General features: G+C 30.9%; 1 protein-coding gene across 9 annotated transcripts in view; it reads right to left on the bottom strand.

Moving 5' to 3' along the window:
- The window catches only part of LOC145263152 (histone deacetylase 5-like), a 506,934-nt gene that overhangs the window by 19,464 nt on the left and 465,850 nt on the right, over positions 1–21,620 (bottom strand). For all 9 annotated transcript variants that reach the window (XM_080120140.1, XM_080120145.1, XM_080120142.1 and 6 more), the window contains 2 exons: positions 19,651–19,868; positions 17,959–18,077 (listed from right to left, as the gene is read on the bottom strand). In XM_080120140.1, coding sequence (XP_079976266.1) covers positions 17,959–18,077; positions 19,651–19,868 — 337 coding nt within the window. The remainder of the gene's footprint in view (positions 1–17,958; positions 18,078–19,650; positions 19,869–21,620) is intronic.

Below are 21,620 nucleotides of genomic sequence, written 5' to 3'. Positions count from 1 at the left end.
AGGGGGTATGAGAATGATTAAAATATAACTTTTTACTATATAATTGAGATGGAGGGGGTATGAGAATGATTAAAATATAACTTTTTACTATATAATTGAGATGGAGGGGGTATGAGAATGATTAAAATATAACTTTTTACTATATAATTGAGATGGAGGGGGTTAAAGAATGATTAAAATATAACTTTTTACTATATAATTGAGATGGAGGGGGTATGAGAATGATTAAAATATAACTTTTTACTATATAATTGAGATGGAGGGGGTTAAAGAATGATTAAAATATAACTTTTTACTATATAATTGAGATGGAGGGGGTATGAGAATGATTAAAATATAACTTTTTACTATATAATTGAGATGGAGGGGGTTAAAGAATGATTAAAATATAACTTTTTACTATATAATTGAGATGGAGGGGGTATGAGAATGATTAAAATATAACTTTTTACTATATAATTGAGATGGAGGGGGTATGAGAATGATTAAAATATAACTTTTTACTATATAATTGAGATGGAGGGGGTATGAGAATGATTAAAATATAACTTTTTACTATATAATTGAGATGGAGGGGGTTAAAGAATGATTAAAATATAACTTTTTACTATATAATTGAGATGGAGGGGGTATGAGAATGATTAAAATATAACTTTTTACTATATAATTGAGATGGAGGGGGTATGAGAATGATTAAAATATAACTTTTTACTATATAATTGAGATGGAGGGGGTATGAGAATGATTAAAATATAACTTTTTACTATATAATTGAGATGGAGGGGGTATGAGAATGATTAAAATATAACTTTTTACTATATAATTGAGATGGAGGGGTATGAGAATGATTAAAATATAACTTTTTACTATATAATTGAGATGGAGGGGGTTAAAGAATGATTAAAATATAACTTTTTACTATATAATTGAGATGGAGGGGGTATGAGAATGATTAAAATATAACTTTTTACTATATAATTGAGATGGAGGGGGTATGAGAATGATTAAAATATAACTTTTTACTATATAATTGAGATGGAGGGGGTTAAAGAATGATTAAAATATAACTTTTACTATATAATTGAGATGGAGGGGGTATGAGAATGATTAAAATATAACTTTTTACTATATAATTGAGATGGAGGGGGTATGAGAATGATAAAAATATAACTTTTTACTATATAATTGAGATGGAGGGGGTATGAGAATGATTAAAATATAACTTTTTACTATATAATTGAGATGGAGGGGGTATGAGAATGATTAAAATATAACTTTTTACTATATAATTGAGATGGAGGGGGTTAAAGAATGATTAAAATATAACTTTTTACTATATAATTGAGATGGAGGGGGTTAAAGAATGATTAAAATATAACTTTTTACTATATAATTGAGATGGAGGGGGTATGAGAATGATTAAAATATAACTTTTTACTATATAATTGAGATGGAGGGGGTTAAAGAATGATTAAAATATAACTTTTTACTATATAATTGAGATGGAGGGGGTATGAGAATGATTAAAATATAACTTTTTACTATATAATTGAGATGGAGGGGGTTAAAGAATGATTAAAATATAACTTTTTACTATATAATTGAGATGGAGGGGGTATGAGAATGATTAAAATATAACTTTTTACTATATAATTGAGATGGAGGGGGTTAAAGAATGATTAAAATATAACTTTTTACTATATAATTGAGATGGAGGGGGTATGAGAATGATTAAAATATAACTTTTTACTATATAATTGAGATGGAGGGGGTATGAGAATGATTAAAATATAACTTTTTACTATATAATTGAGATGGAGGGGGTTAAAGAATGATTAAAATATAACTTTTTACTATATAATTGAGATGGAGGGGGTTAAAGAATGATTAAAATATAACTTTTTACTATATAATTGAGATGGAGGGGGTATGAGAATGATTAAAATATAACTTTTTACTATATAATTGAGATGGAGGGGGTATGAGAATGATAAAAATATAACTTTTTACTATATAATTGAGATGGAGGGGGTTAAAGAATGATTAAAATATAACTTTTACTATATAATTGAGATGGAGGGGGTATGAGAATGATTAAAATATAACTTTTTACTATATAATTGAGATGGAGGGGGTATGAGAATGATTAAAATATAACTTTTTACTATATAATTGAGATGGAGGGGGTATGAGAATGATTAAAATATAACTTTTTACTATATAATTGAGATGGAGGGGGTTAAAGAATGATTAAAATATAACTTTTTACTATATAATTGAGATGGAGGGGGTATGAGAATGATTAAAATATAACTTTTTACTATATAATTGAGATGGAGGGGGTTAAAGAATGATTAAAATATAACTTTTTACTATATAATTGAGATGGAGGGGGTATGAGAATGATTAAAATATAACTTTTTACTATATAATTGAGATGGAGGGGGTTAAAGAATGATTAAAATATAACTTTTTACTATATAATTGAGATGGAGGGGGTTAAAGAATGATTAAAATATAACTTTTTACTATATAATTGAGATGGAGGGGGTTAAAGAATGATTAAAATATAACTTTTTACTATATAATTGAGATGGAGGGGGTTAAAGAATGATTAAAATATAACTTTTTACTATATAATTGAGATGGAGGGGGTATGAGAATGATTAAAATATAACTTTTTACTATATAATTGAGATGGAGGGGGTTAAAGAATGATTAAAATATAACTTTTTACTATATAATTGAGATGGAGGGGGTTAAAGAATGATTAAAATATAACTTTTTACTATATAATTGAGATGGAGAGGGTTAAAGAATGATTAAAATATAACTTTTTACTATATAATTGAGATGGAGGGGGTATGAGAATGATTAAAATATAACTTTTTACTATATAATTGAGATGGAGGGGTATGAGAATGATTAAAATATAACTTTTTACTATATAATTGAGATGGAGGGGGTTAAAGAATGATTAAAATATAACTTTTTACTATATAATTGAGATGGAGGGGGTATGAGAATGATTAAAATATAACTTTTTACTATATAATTGAGATGGAGGGGGTATGAGAATGATTAAAATATAACTTTTTACTATATAATTGAGATGGAGGGGGTTAAAGAATGATTAAAATATAACTTTTACTATATAATTGAGATGGAGGGGGTATGAGAATGATTAAAATATAACTTTTTACTATATAATTGAGATGGAGGGGGTATGAGAATGATTAAAATATAACTTTTTACTATATAATTGAGATGGAGGGGGTATGAGAATGATTAAAATATAACTTTTTACTATATAATTGAGATGGAGGGGGTTAAAGAATGATTAAAATATAACTTTTTACTATATAATTGAGATGGAGGGGGTTAAAGAATGATTAAAATATAACTTTTTACTATACAATTGAGATGGAGGGGGTATGAGAATGATTAAAATATAACTTTTTACTATATAATTGAGATGGAGGGGGTTAAAGAATGATTAAAATATAACTTTTTACTATATAATTGAGATGGAGGGGGTTAAAGAATGATTAAAATATAACTTTTTACTATATAATTGAGATGGAGGGGGTTAAAGAATGATTAAAATATAACTTTTTACTATATAATTGAGATGGAGGGGGTATGAGAATGATTAAAATATAACTTTTTACTATATAATTGAGATGGAGGGGTATGAGAATGATTAAAATATAACTTTTTACTATATAATTGAGATGGAGGGGGTTAAAGAATGATTAAAATATAACTTTTTACTATATAATTGAGATGGAGGGGGTATGAGAATGATTAAAATATAACTTTTTACTATATAATTGAGATGGAGGGGGTATGAGAATGATTAAAATATAACTTTTTACTATATAATTGAGATGGAGGGGGTTAAAGAATGATTAAAATATAACTTTTTACTATATAATTGAGATGGAGGGGGTTAAAGAATGATTAAAATATAACTTTTTACTATATAATTGAGATGGAGGGGGTATGAGAATGATTAAAATATAACTTTTTACTATATAATTGAGATGGAGGGGTATGAGAATGATTAAAATATAACTTTTTACTATATAATTGAGATGGAGGGGGTTAAAGAATGATTAAAATATAACTTTTTACTATATAATTGAGATGGAGGGGGTATGAGAATGATTAAAATATAACTTTTTACTATATAATTGAGATGGAGGGGGTATGAGAATGATTAAAATATAACTTTTTACTATATAATTGAGATGGAGGGGGTTAAAGAATGATTAAAATATAACTTTTTACTATATAATTGAGATGGAGGGGGTTAAAGAATGATTAAAATATAACTTTTTACTATATAATTGAGATGGAGGGGGTTAAAGAATGATTAAAATATAACTTTTTACTATATAATTGAGATGGAGGGGTATGAGAATGATTAAAATATAACTTTTTACTATATAATTGAGATGGAGGGGGTTAAAGAATGATTAAAATATAACTTTTTACTATATAATTGAGATGGAGGGGGTTAAAGAATGATTAAAATATAACTTTTTACTATATAATTGAGATGGAGGGGGTATGAGAATGATTAAAATATAACTTTTTACTATATAATTGAGATGGAGGGGGTTAAAGAATGATTAAAATATAACTTTTTACTATATAATTGAGATGGAGGGGGTATGAGAATGATTAAAATATAACTTTTTACTATATAATTGAGATGGAGGGGGTATGAGAATGATTAAAATATAACTTTTTACTATATAATTGAGATGGAGGGGGTTAAAGAATGATTAAAATATAACTTTTTACTATATAATTGAGATGGAGGGGGTATGAGAATGATTAAAATATAACTTTTTACTATATAATTGAGATGGAAGGGGTATGAGAATGATTAAAATATAACTTTTTACTATATAATTGAGATGGAGGGGGTTAAAGAATGATTAAAATATAACTTTTTACTATATAATTGAGATGGAGGGGGTATGAGAATGATTAAAATATAACTTTTTACTATATAATTGAGATGGAGGGGGTATGAGAATGATTAAAATATAACTTTTTACTATATAATTGAGATGGAGGGGGTATGAGAATGATTAAAATATAACTTTTTACTATATAATTGAGATGGAGGGGGTATGAGAATGATTAAAATATAACTTTTTACTATATAATTGAGATGGAGGGGGTTAAAGAATGATTAAAATATAACTTTTTACTATATAATTGAGATGGAGGGGGTTAAAGAATGATTAAAATATAACTTTTTACTATATAATTGAGATGGAGGGGGTTAAAGAATGATTAAAATATAACTTTTTACTATATAATTGAGATGGAGGGGGTTAAAGAATGATTAAAATATAACTTTTTACTATATAATTGAGATGGAGGGGGTATGAGAATGATTAAAATATAACTTTTTACTATATAATTGAGATGGAGGGGGTTAAAGAATGATTAAAATATAACTTTTTACTATATAATTGAGATGGAGGGGGTTAAAGAATGATTAAAATATAACTTTTTACTATATAATTGAGATGGAGGGGGTATGAGAATGATTAAAATATAACTTTTTACTATATAATTGAGATGGAGGGGTATGAGAATGATTAAAATATAACTTTTTACTATATAATTGAGATGGAGGGGGTTAAAGAATGATTAAAATATAACTTTTTACTATATAATTGAGATGGAGGGGGTTAAAGAATGATTAAAATATAACTTTTTACTATATAATTGAGATGGAGGGGGTATGAGAATGATTAAAATATAACTTTTTACTATATAATTGAGATGGAGGGGGTTAAAGAATGATTAAAATATAACTTTTTACTATATAATTGAGATGGAGGGGGTTAAAGAATGATTAAAATATAACTTTTTACTATATAATTGAGATGGAGGGGGTTAAAGAATGATTAAAATATAACTTTTTACTATATAATTGAGATGGAGGGGGTATGAGAATGATTAAAATATAACTTTTTACTATATAATTGAGATGGAGGGGGTTAAAGAATGATTAAAATATAACTTTTTACTATATAATTGAGATGGAGGGGGTATGAGAATGATTAAAATATAACTTTTTACTATATAATTGAGCTGGAGGGGCTTAAAGAATGATTAAAATATAACTTTTACTATATAATTGAGATGGAGGGGGTATGAGAATGATTAAAATATAACTTTTTACTATATAATTGAGATGGAGGGGGTATGAGAATGATAAAAATATAACTTTTTACTATATAATTGAGATGGAGGGGGTATGAGAATGATTAAAATATAACTTTTTACTATATAATTGAGATGGAGGGGGTTAAAGAATGATTAAAATATAACTTTTACTATATAATTGAGATGGAGGGGGTATGAGAATGATTAAAATATAACTTTTTACTATATAATTGAGATGGAGGGGGTTAAAGAATGATTAAAATATAACTTTTTACTATATAATTGAGATGGAGGGGGTATGAGAATGATTAAAATATAACTTTTTACTATATAATTGAGATGGAGGGGGTATGAGAATGATAAAAATATAACTTTTTACTATATAATTGAGATGGAGGGGGTATGAGAATGATTAAAATATAACTTTTTACTATATAATTGAGCTGGAGGGGCTTAAAGAATGATTAAAATATAACTTTTTACTATATAATTGAGATGGAGGGGGTATGAGAATGATTAAAATATAACTTTTTACTATATAATTGAGATGGAGGGGGTATGAGAATGATTAAAATATAACTTTTTACTATATAATTGAGATGGAGGGGGTTAAAGAATGATTAAAATATAACTTTTTACTATATAATTGAGATGGAGGGGGTATGAGAATGTTTGTTTGTTCTGTTTTACGGCATATCAACCACTTTGGGGTCATTTAATGCCGAAAGGTTCGTTATGTTGTGTTAAATATTGGTTTGTTCTTCTTAAGGTTTTTCTTTTTTTTTTGGGGGGGGGTCTTTCCTTATATTTTTGAGTATATTTTAGTTTCTTTCAGAAAATTGATAATTTTTTGGGGATCAATCTTGTTTAATATTGTTTTCAGATTTTTTTCTTGGTAATACTTTGTTCGGATTTGTTCAAGGTCAATGCAGTTTGTCAGTATATGGTGTATTGTGTAGGGTTCTTGACATGTTATACAGTTTGGTGTCTCCTCCCCTTTTAGTAGATGTGAGTGGGTGATGTGAGTGTGACCTATTCGCAGTCTGGTCATTACTACCTCTTCCTTTCTTGTTAACTTTTTGGTGTTTCTCGTTCCAATATTTGGTGTTATTTGGAATAGTTTGTTTTTGGTGCATGAGCTCCAGTTTTCTTGCCATTTTCTCTTCAAAAATGTGTTTATTTTAGTCTTTAGGTCTGTATAGGGGATTTTTCCACTTATGTGGTTTTGTTGCAGAGTTTCCTTTGCTGCCTTATCTGCTTGTTCATTCATGTATATGCCGATATGGCTTGGTATCCAGCAAAAGATAATGTTTTTTTTCATGGTTATGGCATCTATTTTGTTTAGCAATTTTGTAATAAGTGGGTTTGTCATTTTTTTTTCTTTTAGAGATATGAGTATTGAAAGTGAGTCAGTAAATATGATATATTTTTGATGGTCATCATTGGTTATTATATTCAGTGCCGAATCTATGGCTGTTGCTTCTGCGCTGAAAATAGAAGATTCGTTTGGGAGCCTTTTCTTTAGTTTTATTTTTTTGTGGATGGCTGCGCATCCTACTTTATCTCCATCTTTTGATCCGTCAGTGTAAATTTGTGTATATTCTTTGTATGTATTCTGGATGATAAGTAGTTCTTCATGGAAGGTTGATGGGTGGGTTTTCGTTTTGGGATATTTATTTAATTTTAATATTATGTGTGGTTGTTTGATCATCCAGGGTGGAGTTTTTGATTTGTTATATTTATGTATTTTTGTAATGTCCATTTGGGCTTCTGTGAGAAGGTTTTTTATCCGGAGGCTGTAGGGCTTGATGATATTTTCTTTCTTGTTGAAGAGATGTGTGTATTGTGGGTGGAGGGTACATTGGTATGCAGGATTTGTTGGACACGATACCAGCTTTAGGTAATATTGTAGCGCTAACTTCTGTCGTCTTAGAATCAGTGGAGGCTCATGGGCCTCTATATAGAGGCTTTCTACTGGAGAGGTTCTAAATGCTCCCAAGGCTAATCTTAATCCTTGATGATGGATTGTATTTAGTTCTTTTATGTAGGACTTCCTTGCTGCTCCATAGATGAAGCATCCATAGTCCATTTTAGATCTGATTAGAGTTTGGTATAATTTCAATAATGTGACTTTGTCTGCACCCCAATCGGTGTGTGCTAGGACTTTGATCAATTGCATTGTCTTTTGGCATTTTGCTTTTAAATATTTTATATGCGGTATAAAGTTCAATTTTTTATCGAATATAATACCTAAATATTTATGTTGGTCGGTGAGTGGGATGTTCTTGTTATCCAGTTTCAGGTTGGGGTCGTGGTGGAATTTTCGTAATTTGCAAAAGTGGATGCATTTAGTTTTTTCCTCTGAGAATGTAAATCCATTTTCTATGGCCCATTTGTTTATTTTATTCAGACAGAGTTGTAGTTTGCGTTCGGCTGTTTGTATATATTTAGATTGGTAGTATATAAGTAGGTCGTCCACGTATAGGGCGTTTTCAATTCCTGGGTCTATGTTTTTTATGATATTGTTTATTTTAATGTTGAAGAGGGTGACAGACAGGATACTGCCTTGGGGGACCCCCATTTCTTGATCTTTTTGGACTGAATAAGTGTTGTCCATCCGTACTTGGAAGTTTCTATTTGTTAAGAAATTTCTGATAATTTCTGGCATTCTACCCCTAAGTCCTAGTTCATACAGGTCTTTTTGGATTCCGTATTTCCAAGCGGTGTCATACGCCTTTTGCATGTCAAAAAAAATTGCTATTAGATGTTCTTTTTTTGCAAATGCTTCTCTTATGCGTGTTTCCAGTTTTATTAAGTGATCGGTGGGGCTTCTATTTTTCCTGAAACCCGACTGGCTTTCTGTAATTAGATTTTTGCTTTCCAAGTACCAATTTAACCTTTCGTTAATCATTCTCTCAAAAGTTTTGCACAAACAACTAGTTAGTGCAATGGGTCGGTAGTTTGTTGGGTTTGTATGGTCTTTTTTTGGTTTGGGTATTGGGATTACTGTTGCCTGCTTCCAGTTTTTTGGAATGTTGTTAGTTATCCATATCTCATTGTAAATTTGTAATAAGTAGTCCAGTGATGGTTTTGGTAGTTTTTTGAGGAATTGATAATGGATCTCGTCGGGGCCGACTGCTGTATCGGGAGATTTGTTTATTGCCTCCTCTAGTTCTGCACTGTTGAATAATTGATTGTAGTTTTCTTCATTTTTTGATTTGAAGTTTATTTTTATTTTTTCTTCATTTTTCTTTATAGCTTGGAATTTTTTATTTTGGTTTTTTGATGATGAGTTCATTGAGAATTGTTCTGCTAATTTATTTGCGATATTTTGTTTGTCGGTAATCTTTGTGTTGTCGCATATAAGGTGTTTAATAGGGTTCTTTGTATTTTTTCCTGCTATTTTTCTGACCATCTCCCATACTTTTTTGGGTTTTGTGTTTTGATTAATTTTTGTTACATAGTCTTTCCACGAGTTCCGTTTTGATTCTTTGATAGTTTTCCGTGCTTTGGCTTTGCTGTTTTTATAGGTGTCCAAATTTTCTTTCGTTGGACTGTTTTTGAATTTCCTTAGGTTTGCACGTCTGGCTCTTATAGCTTCTTTGCATTCTTTATTGTACCAGGGTTTGTTATATTTTGTAGTAGTGGAACTTTTTGGTATGTTCTCCTCGGCTATTGTGAGTAGGGTGTTGCTGAAATATGTGATGTGTTCTAAGTCAGGATTCGCTTCAGGTATTAATCTGTATTGACATGTATTTTGGAAATTTTCCCAATTTGCCTTTTGTAAATTCCAGCGGGGTGTTTTGTCTTCTGGCTTGGGATTCTCGTTTTCTATTATGATTGGGAAGTGGTCACTTCCGCATGTATCCTTATGTGTTCTCCAGCTATAATCCATGTATATAGTTGGGTCACATAGTGTTATATCGATTGCTGATAGGGTTCCCGTTGGTGGGTGCATATATGTATTCTCTTTGTTGTTGAGTAGGCATAGATCATTTTGGTTAATTATTTTTTCTATGGTTTGGCCTCTTTTGTTGTTTTTTTTACTGCCCCACCATATATTGTGACTATTGAAGTCTCCCAACAGTAGAAAAGGTTTAGGTAGTTGTTTGATTATATTGTTTAATTCTGTTTCGTTTATTGTTTCATTTGGTGGTATATAGAGTGAGCATAGGGTTACTGTTTTGTGTAGTGTTGCAGTTATTGCAACAGCTTGCATATTTGTTTTTAAGTTCACTTTGCTGTGTGGAATGTTTTCGTTTATCAGTATTGATGATCCACCGGTGGCTTTGCATGATAATTTGTTTATGTGGTTGTATATTGAGTAGTGTTTTATGTTAATTTTGTCATTTTCTTTTAAGTGTGTTTCCTGTAGGCAAATTATTGCAGGACATAAGGATTTGATAAGTATTTGCATTTCTTCGATATTAATTTTTAATCCTCTTATGTTCCACTGTAGGATTTTGTTAGTCATGGTTTATATTTTCTTTTGGTTTTGGACTGTTGGTGTTTATGTCTACGTCCATAGTTTCGATGTTAGTTTGGGTGTTTCTTTTGGAAGTGGATGGTCTGTTTCTTGTTTCTGGTGAGAGGCTTTTTTTGGGTTTTGGTCTGGGACTTTTAGATTTACTTTGTCTTGACTGTCTTTTTTGGCTACCAGTTTCAACTAGTTCAAATTTATTTTCATTTTCAATTAATACTAATTCTGTTTTTTGTTTGTCATTTTGTTTTTGGGGGGTAGTTTTTTTGTTGTTCTGTTCTATTTCCATTTTTTCTGTTGTTGTGTGTTTATTTTTAACATCTGTTTTTGTCCTTGTTAGTGACTTGGATCTTTCACGTTTTGATAATTGAGGAGGTTTCATTTCTTTAGAGATTGATTCCTCAATATTGATGGAAGTTTTTCTGATTTCCTTTGTTTCGTTTTCTTTTATACTGGGTTGTTCGTTTCTGACTTTTATTTGGCTGTTAGAATTTATTTTCAGTTCTGATAAAAAAGATTTTAATTCTTCAAGTATGTTCTTTAGTTCTTTTGCTAGGTTTGCAATTTCTGGAGCAAGGTTTAGTTCATTGTAGTTGTACATTTTGTTTGCTTGTTGGGTTATTGTGGCATATGAGTTTTTGGTGCGATTTGTGACTTCTTTGCGGGCTTCTTGGAAGGTTATATTTTTTTGATATTTGATTGTTATTATTTCCTTCTCTTGCTTATATATTTTGCACTGTTTTGAGTGAGAGTGGTGCTCTTCTTGACAGTTTGTGCATTTGGTTTTATTTGGACAGTCTTCTTCATCGTGGTCTGGGTTTTTTTCACTGCAGTTTCCACATGTGAAGAATCTTAGACATTGGTCTTTATTATGTCCAAACTTTTGGCAGTTGTAGCATTGTAAAGGTTTTGGAATGTATTGTTCTATTTTCGTTCTTTCATAACCTATATTGATGGTCTCTGGTATTTGAGGATAATTGAATGTTAATATATAAGTGTTTGTATATATTACCTCTCCTTTTTTTTTAAATGTGATTCTTTTTACATCTGTGACCCCTTGGTTTTTTAGTTCTGTTTTGATTTCTTCTGTTGTGCAGACGGAGATTTCCTGGTTTTTTATGACTCCTTTGGAGTAGTTTAGTGTTTGGTGTGGATAAGCTTTGATGTTTGTTTCATGCAATTTTTGTAGTTGAAGTAGAGTTTTGGCCTGTTTTTTATTTTGTACTTCTACCAATATGGTACCATTCCTTAATTTTTTGACATTTTTAGGTGTTATTTTGCTTGATATTACCTTTTGGATAATGAAGGGTGACATTTTAGTTAACGGTATATTAGACGTTGCTTCTAGCACGATGAATCTTGGAAAGTTTGTATCTTCATTGTCGCTGTCAGAGTCTATTTCTGTGTGTGGTCTCTTGGATTTTTTGGCATTCATAATAATTTTTGAAAAATTCATCAGCCATGCTCCCCACCCTCCTCGGAGCCCCTTATGGGGAAGAACTATGAGGGGGTAAATCCCATTCGCCTCGGTTCTCCAGGGCTACATAGCTGGTATACTCAAACATGGGGAGGTTTCCAAGCATTCACAATATATGGTTATGCCCACCCAAGTATGGGATTTCCCTGTATTTTTATTATTCCTGATGGTTACCTTTTTCCCAGCTTGATTGACCCTTCAGCCATCGCTTATTAACTCAGTTTATTGTTTATGTTGAGTGTTAGTGTGTTTTTGTTTGGATTGTCTGAATTAGTGCTTGTCATGACCAACCGATTGATTGGATCGGGCCTATCCAACCTCCCGTCTAGCCTAGTAAGGGCCAAAGTGGTGTGTTGTAGTATCATGTTATTATTTCCTAGGCATGTTCCACTCAACCACCAGGATCCCGTTCTTAATGCATTACGGGTTGCCACCAACGGTCAACTGGTGGTCCCATTGAAGGATTTTTACCCTCTGCAGGGGGGCAGTTGGTATGTTCTATCGCCCTACCAACTAGGCAAAAAAAAAAAAAAAAAAAAAAAAAAAAAGAAAAAAAAAAGGGGTATGAGAATGATTAAAATATAACTTTTTACTATATAATTGAGATGGAGGGGGTATGAGAATGATTAAAATATAACTTTTTTCTATATAATTGAGATGGAGGGGGTTAAAGAATGATTAAAATATAACTTTTTACTATATAATTGAGATGGAGGGGGTTAAAGAATGATTAAAATATAACTTTTTACTATATAATTGAGATGGAGGGGGTATGAGAATGATTAAAATATAACTTTTTACTATATAATTGAGATGGAGGGGGTTAAAGAATGATTAAAATATAACTTTTTACTATATAATTGAGATGGAGGAGGTATGAGAATGATTAAAATATAACTTTTTACTATATAATTGAGATGGAGGAGGTATGAGAATGATTAAAATATAACTTTTTACTATATAATTGAGATGGAGGAGGTATGAGAATGATTAAAATATAACTTTTTACTATATAATTGAGATGGAGGGGGTATGAGAATGATTAAAATATAACTTTTTACTATATAATTGAGATGGAGGGGGTATGAGAATGATTAAAATATAACCCTCCATCTAACTTGTACATATATTTTATATTATTGTACATATATTTTATACAAATACCCATTCGCTTTCTACTCATATCCCAGAATATTTGCTCTTGCATGACAATTTCATTCATTTTTTTGCATCTGCTGACATAACAATGATTAACTCCTGATGAGTTTGTTAGCAAAAGCGGCCCCTAAGGTTTTTCCATGTATTATTTTCAAAGCGTTGTATAGTTTTTGTATCATTAAAAGTTTATATATATCTATAATATAAAGCTGAATGTCTGGGTGTGTGTGTCTGGCCACGAATAGACTCCTATATGGTTGACTATTTTAAAAAACTGTTTACATATAATGATAGAAGATGTATCGAGACACAGGAATGGGTATGTTTGATCTGGCAGAACGGTGGTTCATTAAAATTGTGGGGTCTGCATTCGCACCTGGTCCACAATGTATGGAAATAAAAAATTTTAAAATTAAAAAAAAACGTTTACAAGTGTTTTTGATATAGATGTACATAAGAATACTTTGATAAGTATGTTTTAACTTAAATAGGGATGATATAATAAAATTGTGGGGTCTGCGTTCGCGCATGGCCTCCATAGAATGGAAATAGGCACAAACTTTAATAAAGACTTTTCATATCTATCTGTGTAAGTATACTTTGATAATTATGTTTCAGTTTGAAGAAATATGGCATAATAAAATTATGGGATGTTCGTTCGCACCTGACCTCCATAGAATGGAAATATGTCACAAAGTTTAACAAAGTTTTTTAATATAGATCCACAGAATATTGTGACAAGTGTTTCAGTGTGAACAGGTATGGCATAATAAATTATGGGGTTTATCTATTTTATTTTTACTTTCATCATATTTTGCTTTGGTTTTGATACCCCCAAATTCAACCCAAATTTGCAACCCTTCCTTTTCATAACCTATCATACTTTCATAAATCAGAATCCATTTTCTGTAGGCTGTTTTTGAACCCAGTCAACGACGGGTACTTTTGCTAGTATATATATATATATATATATATATATATATATATATATATATATATTCAAGAGAGAATTGGTTCTTTAATAATAAATATGAAATCTGCATAAATTAAAATATATTAAGCGTATTTTATGACCAATAAAATAATAATCTATATATCTATAAAAGTGAAAATGTCTGTGTGTGTCTGTGTACATTTCCCTACCAAATAACTCATTTTTCAATCTACAGATTCGATATTTGATCTAAGGGGTATTGAGATTTGGAAAAATCTTTTTAATCAGTTTTTGGCAAAAACATTTAGCTGTTAAGAGGTCAAAGTTCAACAATTTGACCTTTGAGAACTCTACTAAACTCCTCTGCCAATTTTGGGTCTAAACACTTGAAATTTTAGATATAGGTTACTTGGACATGGATCTAACTTTATAATTTGATTTGAGCCCAAAACAATAAATGTTAAGGGGTCATAAATGGGGTCAAAGTTAAAAAAAAAAAATTAACCTCTGCTGTGTCTACCAAATTACTCAGCCAATTTTTGGTCTAAACATTTGAAATTTTACATAAAGTGTATTCACAAATAGAGCAAGTTTTTTAATTGTATTTTTGCTGAAAATTTGGCTTCCAAGGTGTCAAAGTTCAAAAGATTTTACCTTTGCGGTCTCTAGCAAACTATTAAGCCAATTTTGGGTCTAAACATTTTAAATTTCATGTAAAGGGTATCCACACTTGCAGCAAGGTTTTAATCAGTATTTGGGTGAAAATTTGGCTGGCAAGAGGTCAAAGTTTACAGATGTGAACTTTGCAGACATTACCACACTCCTCTGCCAATTTTGTGTCTAAACACTTGAAATTTTAGATGTAGGTTACTTGGATATGGGTCAAACCTTGTTAATTTGAGCCCAAAACAATAAAAATTTGATGTCTGCGGCCTCTACCAACTTTTCTCTATGGTAGTTAATGGCATTACCGTACATATTCACACTTTTTAATTTATACAAATGCACATACAGTTACGAACAGTACATAGGGCCCGAACAAAGCAGGGCAGAACTGCTAGTGTATATATATTTATATATAAGTGAGATTGTCTTTGTGTGTGTGTGTGTGTCTGTGTGTGTACATTTCCCTACAAAATTACTCGCCAATTTTGAGTCTAAACACTTGAAATTTTAGATGTAGGTTACCTGGACAGGAATCAAACTTTAATATATATATATATATGAGGTTATGAACAGTGCATAGGGCCCGAGCAAAGCCGGGCTGATCTGCTAGTAGATCAATAAAAATGAAAAGAATTGATTTTGGAATAGAAAACGAGTCTCAAAATTCTTTTGATTTCGATATCCCTAAAGTTTCTAATTTTCTCAATTGTGATTATTTCATCACCATATGAATAAGCAACATATATTGGACTAAACTGACAACACTAGAATGTAGAATAGAAAACATAAGACAACCAAATGTATGACTGAACTGAAAACATCTAAAAGAATAAAAAAGAAAGCCTTTTGCCACTCAGCATGAAATATTTTTAAAAAAGGTCAAGTTTCAGTTGGATCCATGAGATAGGCTGGACATTAGAACATTGACTACCTGAAATATAATAATACTGAACGAAGTTATAAACTACATATGAAAGAAATAAAATGGAATTTTCATTTTTTTGTTATAGTCTGATAATGTACTTTCTAACTTCCAAAATTAAAAAAATTAAAAATGCAAGTTTATTTTATTTGGAATTTTATAAGAAATGTTTATGAAATATGAAAATAAGTTTTTTTATTTGAATTTATTTTCTAGAGGGCATTCATGGCTGTCTGGTAGTCATTAATGTCAGAAATTATTTGAATATTGCTGGAGACACCAGGTTAACTAATAAATTGAGTTTTAACTCGTTTGTTAGTTGAGAACCACTAACCACCTCAAGGAATATAGTGAACAGCCTCTTTTAGCATTGCCACATGTCGGCAAGGTCTATTTTCATGAGGTCCAAATTCAGACGTTTGGATTTCAAGCAATTCTCCATTCTCCAGTAAAATAAATTGTTTGGCTTTCAAGTATTCCTCCATTCTCCAGTAAAATAAATTGTTTGGCTTTCAAGTATTCCTCCATTCTCCATTAAAATAAATTGTTTGGGTTTCAAGTATTCCTCCATTCTCCAGTAAAATAAATTGTTTGGGTTTCAAGTATTCCTCCATTCTCCAGTAAAATAAATTGTTTGGGTTTCAAGTATTCCTCCATTCTCCATTAAAATAAATTGTTTGGGTTTCAAGTATTCCTCCATTCTCCAGTAAAATAAATTGTTTGGGTTTCAAGTATTCCTCCATTCTCCATTAAAATAAATTGTTTGGGTTTCAAGTATTCCTCCATTCTCCAGTAAAATAAATTGTTTGGGTTTCAAGTATTCCTCCATTCTCCAGTAAAATAAATTGTTTGGGTTTCAAGTATTCCTCCATTCTCCAGTAAAATAAATTGTTTGGGTTTCAAGTATTCCTCCATTCTCCAGTAAAATAAATTGTTTGGGTTTCAAGTATTCCTCCATTCTCCAGTAAAATAAATTGTTTGGGTTTCAAGTATTCCTCCATTCTCCATTAAAATAAATTGTTTGGATTTCAAGTATTCTGCTATTCTCTAGTAAAGTAAACTGTAATGAAAAAGCCCAAATCTGAGGATGCTTGAAACGAGGTTTATTTTACTGAGAACTATGCACTATGAGTACTACCATTAATTTAACAAAAGAAAGAAAGCTCAAGGGAAGTTACTCACTTCCAGAGAGCATAAGCGAAAGTTAAGTTCTTTTTTTCAGCACACACATATTATATTATTTTCGCTATACACAGACAAATGCTTAAATACGCTATAAAAAGAAAAACAAGCCAGCTGTGAATAACATTTTCAAATAAGTGCAGCTGTTTATGAAAGTATAAAACTAAAACTATTGAAATAAAAAAATTTCAAGCATCATTAAAAAGAATGTATCCAATACATAATATTCCCAAAATAGTTGACTTTGATTCTCCGCTGCCACAGTAATTCTTGCAGATGACCTTTGAAAAAAGACTTGTTATTTTTATCTGTATAACCTTGTTAATTTTTATTGTATACTTTTCAATAATGTCCTTTTCTTATATTTTATTTCAATAAATCGTTTTATAATAGAAATACTGAAGAACAGTAAAAGTGAAGGAACTGATTTGTCTTGTCACTGCTTCCAGTAACACTACACCAGAAGTTAGGAAGTATGTTGGCTGACTATAACCCATTTGTTTCCTCACAACATAGTTCTGATTCATTATCCAGAAATATTTATTTAGAAAAAATGAACAGGTAGAAGATCACCTCGAACATTTTATTAAAAATAAAAATGGTTTTTTTTCAATCCACCATTGATAAGAGTGGAAGTACCGGAAATATCCAGAAAGCAGGGGAGATAATCTATTATATAATCAAGTTACTGAAATGAAATAAACTACATAATACAATGAAATTACTTTTTACTTGTAATTAATCTTCTATTCAATTATTTTTCTAATTTTTAGCAAGGATAACTATTTCTGCCTGAGATGTAAGTTTTTTTTGTTTTTTTTTACTTGAACTGCAACATTCATTTGTGAAAACATCTCAAATTTTGTTACTTTTGTTGTAACTTTTGTCTGTAAGCCTAATAAATGTAGAGGACAAGGTTTGCATAATGAATTGGTACTCACAATCTGGACTGACGTCGTAACCTCCAAGAGGTGCACGGTGGCCAGCAGCAGCGTCAAAGCCAGCAGAGACTAAAACAATATCGGGGCCGAATTCTTTGGCTATGGGTATGATGATTGTCCTGAAGAAAAAATAAACATTAAAATGTTTTTATTGCATGCACAATGTTTGAGTCAAAAATACTCAGCGTTTTTTGATCATATCAGGGGGGGGGGAACTTTTTTCTTTATTCATGTGCCTAACATCAAACAAAATTTCCATGAACAGAGTTTCTGTCCAAGTACTTTCCATCTCTGGAAAACATTACCACAAAACTGCTTCCCTGCAAACAACAATAAATCCAACCTAAATCAAATCCAACATCAGCAGATACAGACCCTAAAATGTTCCCTTAAGAATTCAAAATTTATCCTTTCCATTCACCATTTTCAATCCTCTTATAATATTCTTCATCATTCAACTGAAAATCCATCAATCTCATCAACTCTTATCCTTCAGTAGCTTTCAGCTTTGATAAGCAGTGGCTTATATATTATTAAAAAAAAAAAAGAAAGAAATGTTCTCCCGATTAAAAGCTTCGATAACAATTTTTATGTAAAGTATGAATCATCTATTCTTGTCTAGAATTTCCTCTACATTAAAAAAAATAAAAATAAAGAAAAATTTGTATGATGTACTTTCCCATGATTAAACGAAAATATATTCCAAAATTACATAAATTCATCAAGTTGTTTAATTTTTCGATAAGAAAATCAGATTTTATGTGTATCCTAAGAATGACTGTTTTGTCATGGTTGGCCAGCTAACCACTCCTATGTTTGTAAAGCAAAAACATGCTGTCAGCTGAAACCCAAGCACTACCGGAAATATGTCACTCACAACTAAATGTGCTAAAAATAGCAACGGTCGTTTTCAAATAAAGAGAAAACACAAAAACTTCATCTTTCATAAACTAAACAAAAAGAAAAGATTATTATTACGAACTTAGATTGAATTAAATACGGTTAATAAACATCTAAGACACTTTTAACTGTAAGTAATATGGTGTGAAATTATTATAGTCATTCATTGTTTATTGGCACCATCACTGGCAATATAACCTGTATCACAAACAACTCTCCATGAAGTCAGTGGCTTTAACAGCAAATCCTGAGTTAGCTTGGAAGCTAGAACTCCCATCTCGACTTAACTATTGTCAAGTTGACGTTGTCACCAGGGGCAGTAGAGCGCGATGCACACTCCGCCCTCTATTGCTACCTGCCTCCTGGGACTCCCCTAATAGCCTGCCACTCAAGTTCTTGAATTCCTGAACCTGTGTATTCCAGCTCACTCTTGCAGTTTTCAGCACCTCCAGCTTACTCCTCCAGTGACTCCAGGTCATTCCTGTGACTTCCAGCAACTCCAGCAACATTTCCAGCTCACTCCTGCAGTTCCAGTGCTTCTAGCCACCGACTGCATGTTCCAGTACCCGCTGACGTCCTGCTCCCTGTTGCCATTGACCTCATGGATTACCACTAATGGTGTGCTGTACTTGCTGAATCAAGTGTTCAGGTATTCTAATGCTATCTGGATGTCTCACTTGCCAGTAATTATCAGATCAAATGTTTTCCTTTTTATTACAGCCCCCCCCCCCAAAAAAAAAAGAAAATCACACCACAGCTATAAAAATATGCAGATTTTAATCCTGGTCTTACCTGAAAGCTGTTAAATATTCTGCATCACCCATAGGAGGATTGAGGCCCCCACCAAAGGCAATGTTGACATTAAAACCTAGTCCTTCGTCGGCACCACATTCTTCAGGGAATCCAGTGCCAGGGAAAAAGTTGCCATCATCATGTCGATGGATTGATATGTACAGGACTGATGGATCGTGATAAAACATTTGCTGACTGGCATTGCCGTGGTGCACGTCCTGAAAAAGAAAATTAAGTTTAATTCAGGTGATGATGACTTCTGTATATAGTCATAACACGAGCCTGCACACATGTGTGCATATCTATATCAATATAAAACTCTGTGGACCGTTCAGACATCCTGGAATATTCTCTCTTGATTATTATCCAATATATAGTAATGATTTTAAAAGTTATAAAAAAAATATGACTCTGGTACCATCTACTAGAACTAAAACCAGAACGTTTAGCGATCCAGCCTTAGTCATTATTTATCTCTCGAGCATCGTTACCATCTGAGCTATGGACAGATGAATACAAAAGGTTAAATATTAAGTGACTTTAAGCAATGAATGTTTCATTTTGAGCATGCTCAACAGAAACAGCAGGCATAATGTTTTATTCGACTTACCCTGCCAATGTCAACTGTTTTGTTTACAATTTTAACCGCTTAGCAATTTTTGCTGGCTAAAAGCCAAATCAAAAATGTGCTACCATCTAAATACCCTATATATCAAATTTCAACTCTGTAGATCAAATATTAAGAGGAGACTTTTTGCACACCCACCGACAATGTCACTTTATTTATATAAATGCAACTTTGTGTGTGTGTGAGAGTTCATTCCTTATAGACTCTGAAATGGCTGAACAGATTTTCTTTAAAATTTACAGAACTTTAGTGTATAAGTTTGGGAGTGATCTTAGTTAAGTTTTGTCTCGGAATACTCCCGATAATTACTGATAATCGATATTGTAACCGTTATTTTAATTTATCAGTAAAGGCATTTTTTCCATGTTGTCACTTAGCAACAATGATAGAACGGGTCGTGAAAATTCTGTGAGTAGATACTGTGATAGTGTTTTTTGTTCTTTTTTGCATCACGTGGTCTGTAGGTTCAAACCCTGCGTGTAAATTTCTTAATGTTTTTTTTTCATTAACTGGAAAGAAGTTTAGGTAATGGTAAAGAAAATGAGACAGGAAGTTTTAAACACAAAGGAAGTTAGCACATGGGTCTCTCAATTTAGCTATGAAAACACAGAATCGATACAATTTTCTATTATATTTTATGTTTATTTTTTAACTTAAATAAACAGTTATTTAAAAAGATATGCGATGATTTTTTTTTCAAATATAGTTTTATTATTTAAACCTGCGTAATCTATTACGATCTTTTTTATCAATCATTTTAAGTGCATATCTTTTTACCAATTTTTACAATTTTTTTTAATCACATATCTTTTCCACTCCATTTTCTTTCTGTCTCTTGTTTCTAATACAAGCTGCTTTAAAGAACAATCCAGAAAACATTATGCATAAAATTACTTCAACAATTTAATCCATTATGCGTTTTGGCAAGGGTTGCAGATAGAACGTACTTGGCGGCAAATATCGTAATAAACTAACTATATTTGAAAAAAAACAAAAAAAAACAAAAAAAAAAAACAAACCTAAATATGTTTGAAAAAAGATATTAACCAAAAATTTATAAAATTTCTAAAAATATATAAAAATAAACTTTTTTATTGTTTTTCTTTTTAATCGCATATTTTTTTATGTGATTAAAGAATAAAAAATAATTGATAAAAAAGTTGACATATTTTTATATATTTTTATTATAAGGAGGTGAAAAAAAAACAAAAACATAAAATATAATTGGAATTGTATCGATTCTGTGCTCCCATAGCTAAATTGTAAGACCCATGTGCCAACTTCCGTTGTGTTTAAAACTTCCTGTCTCGTTTTATTCACTATTACCGAAGTTTATATAAAA

This window comes from Euprymna scolopes, chromosome 38 (assembly GCF_053919585.1).
Source record: "Euprymna scolopes isolate OS-2025 chromosome 38, ASM5391958v1, whole genome shotgun sequence".
NCBI classification, from domain to species: domain Eukaryota; kingdom Metazoa; phylum Mollusca; class Cephalopoda; order Sepiida; family Sepiolidae; genus Euprymna; species Euprymna scolopes.
This window is presented reverse-complemented; position numbering and strand designations above follow the sequence as displayed.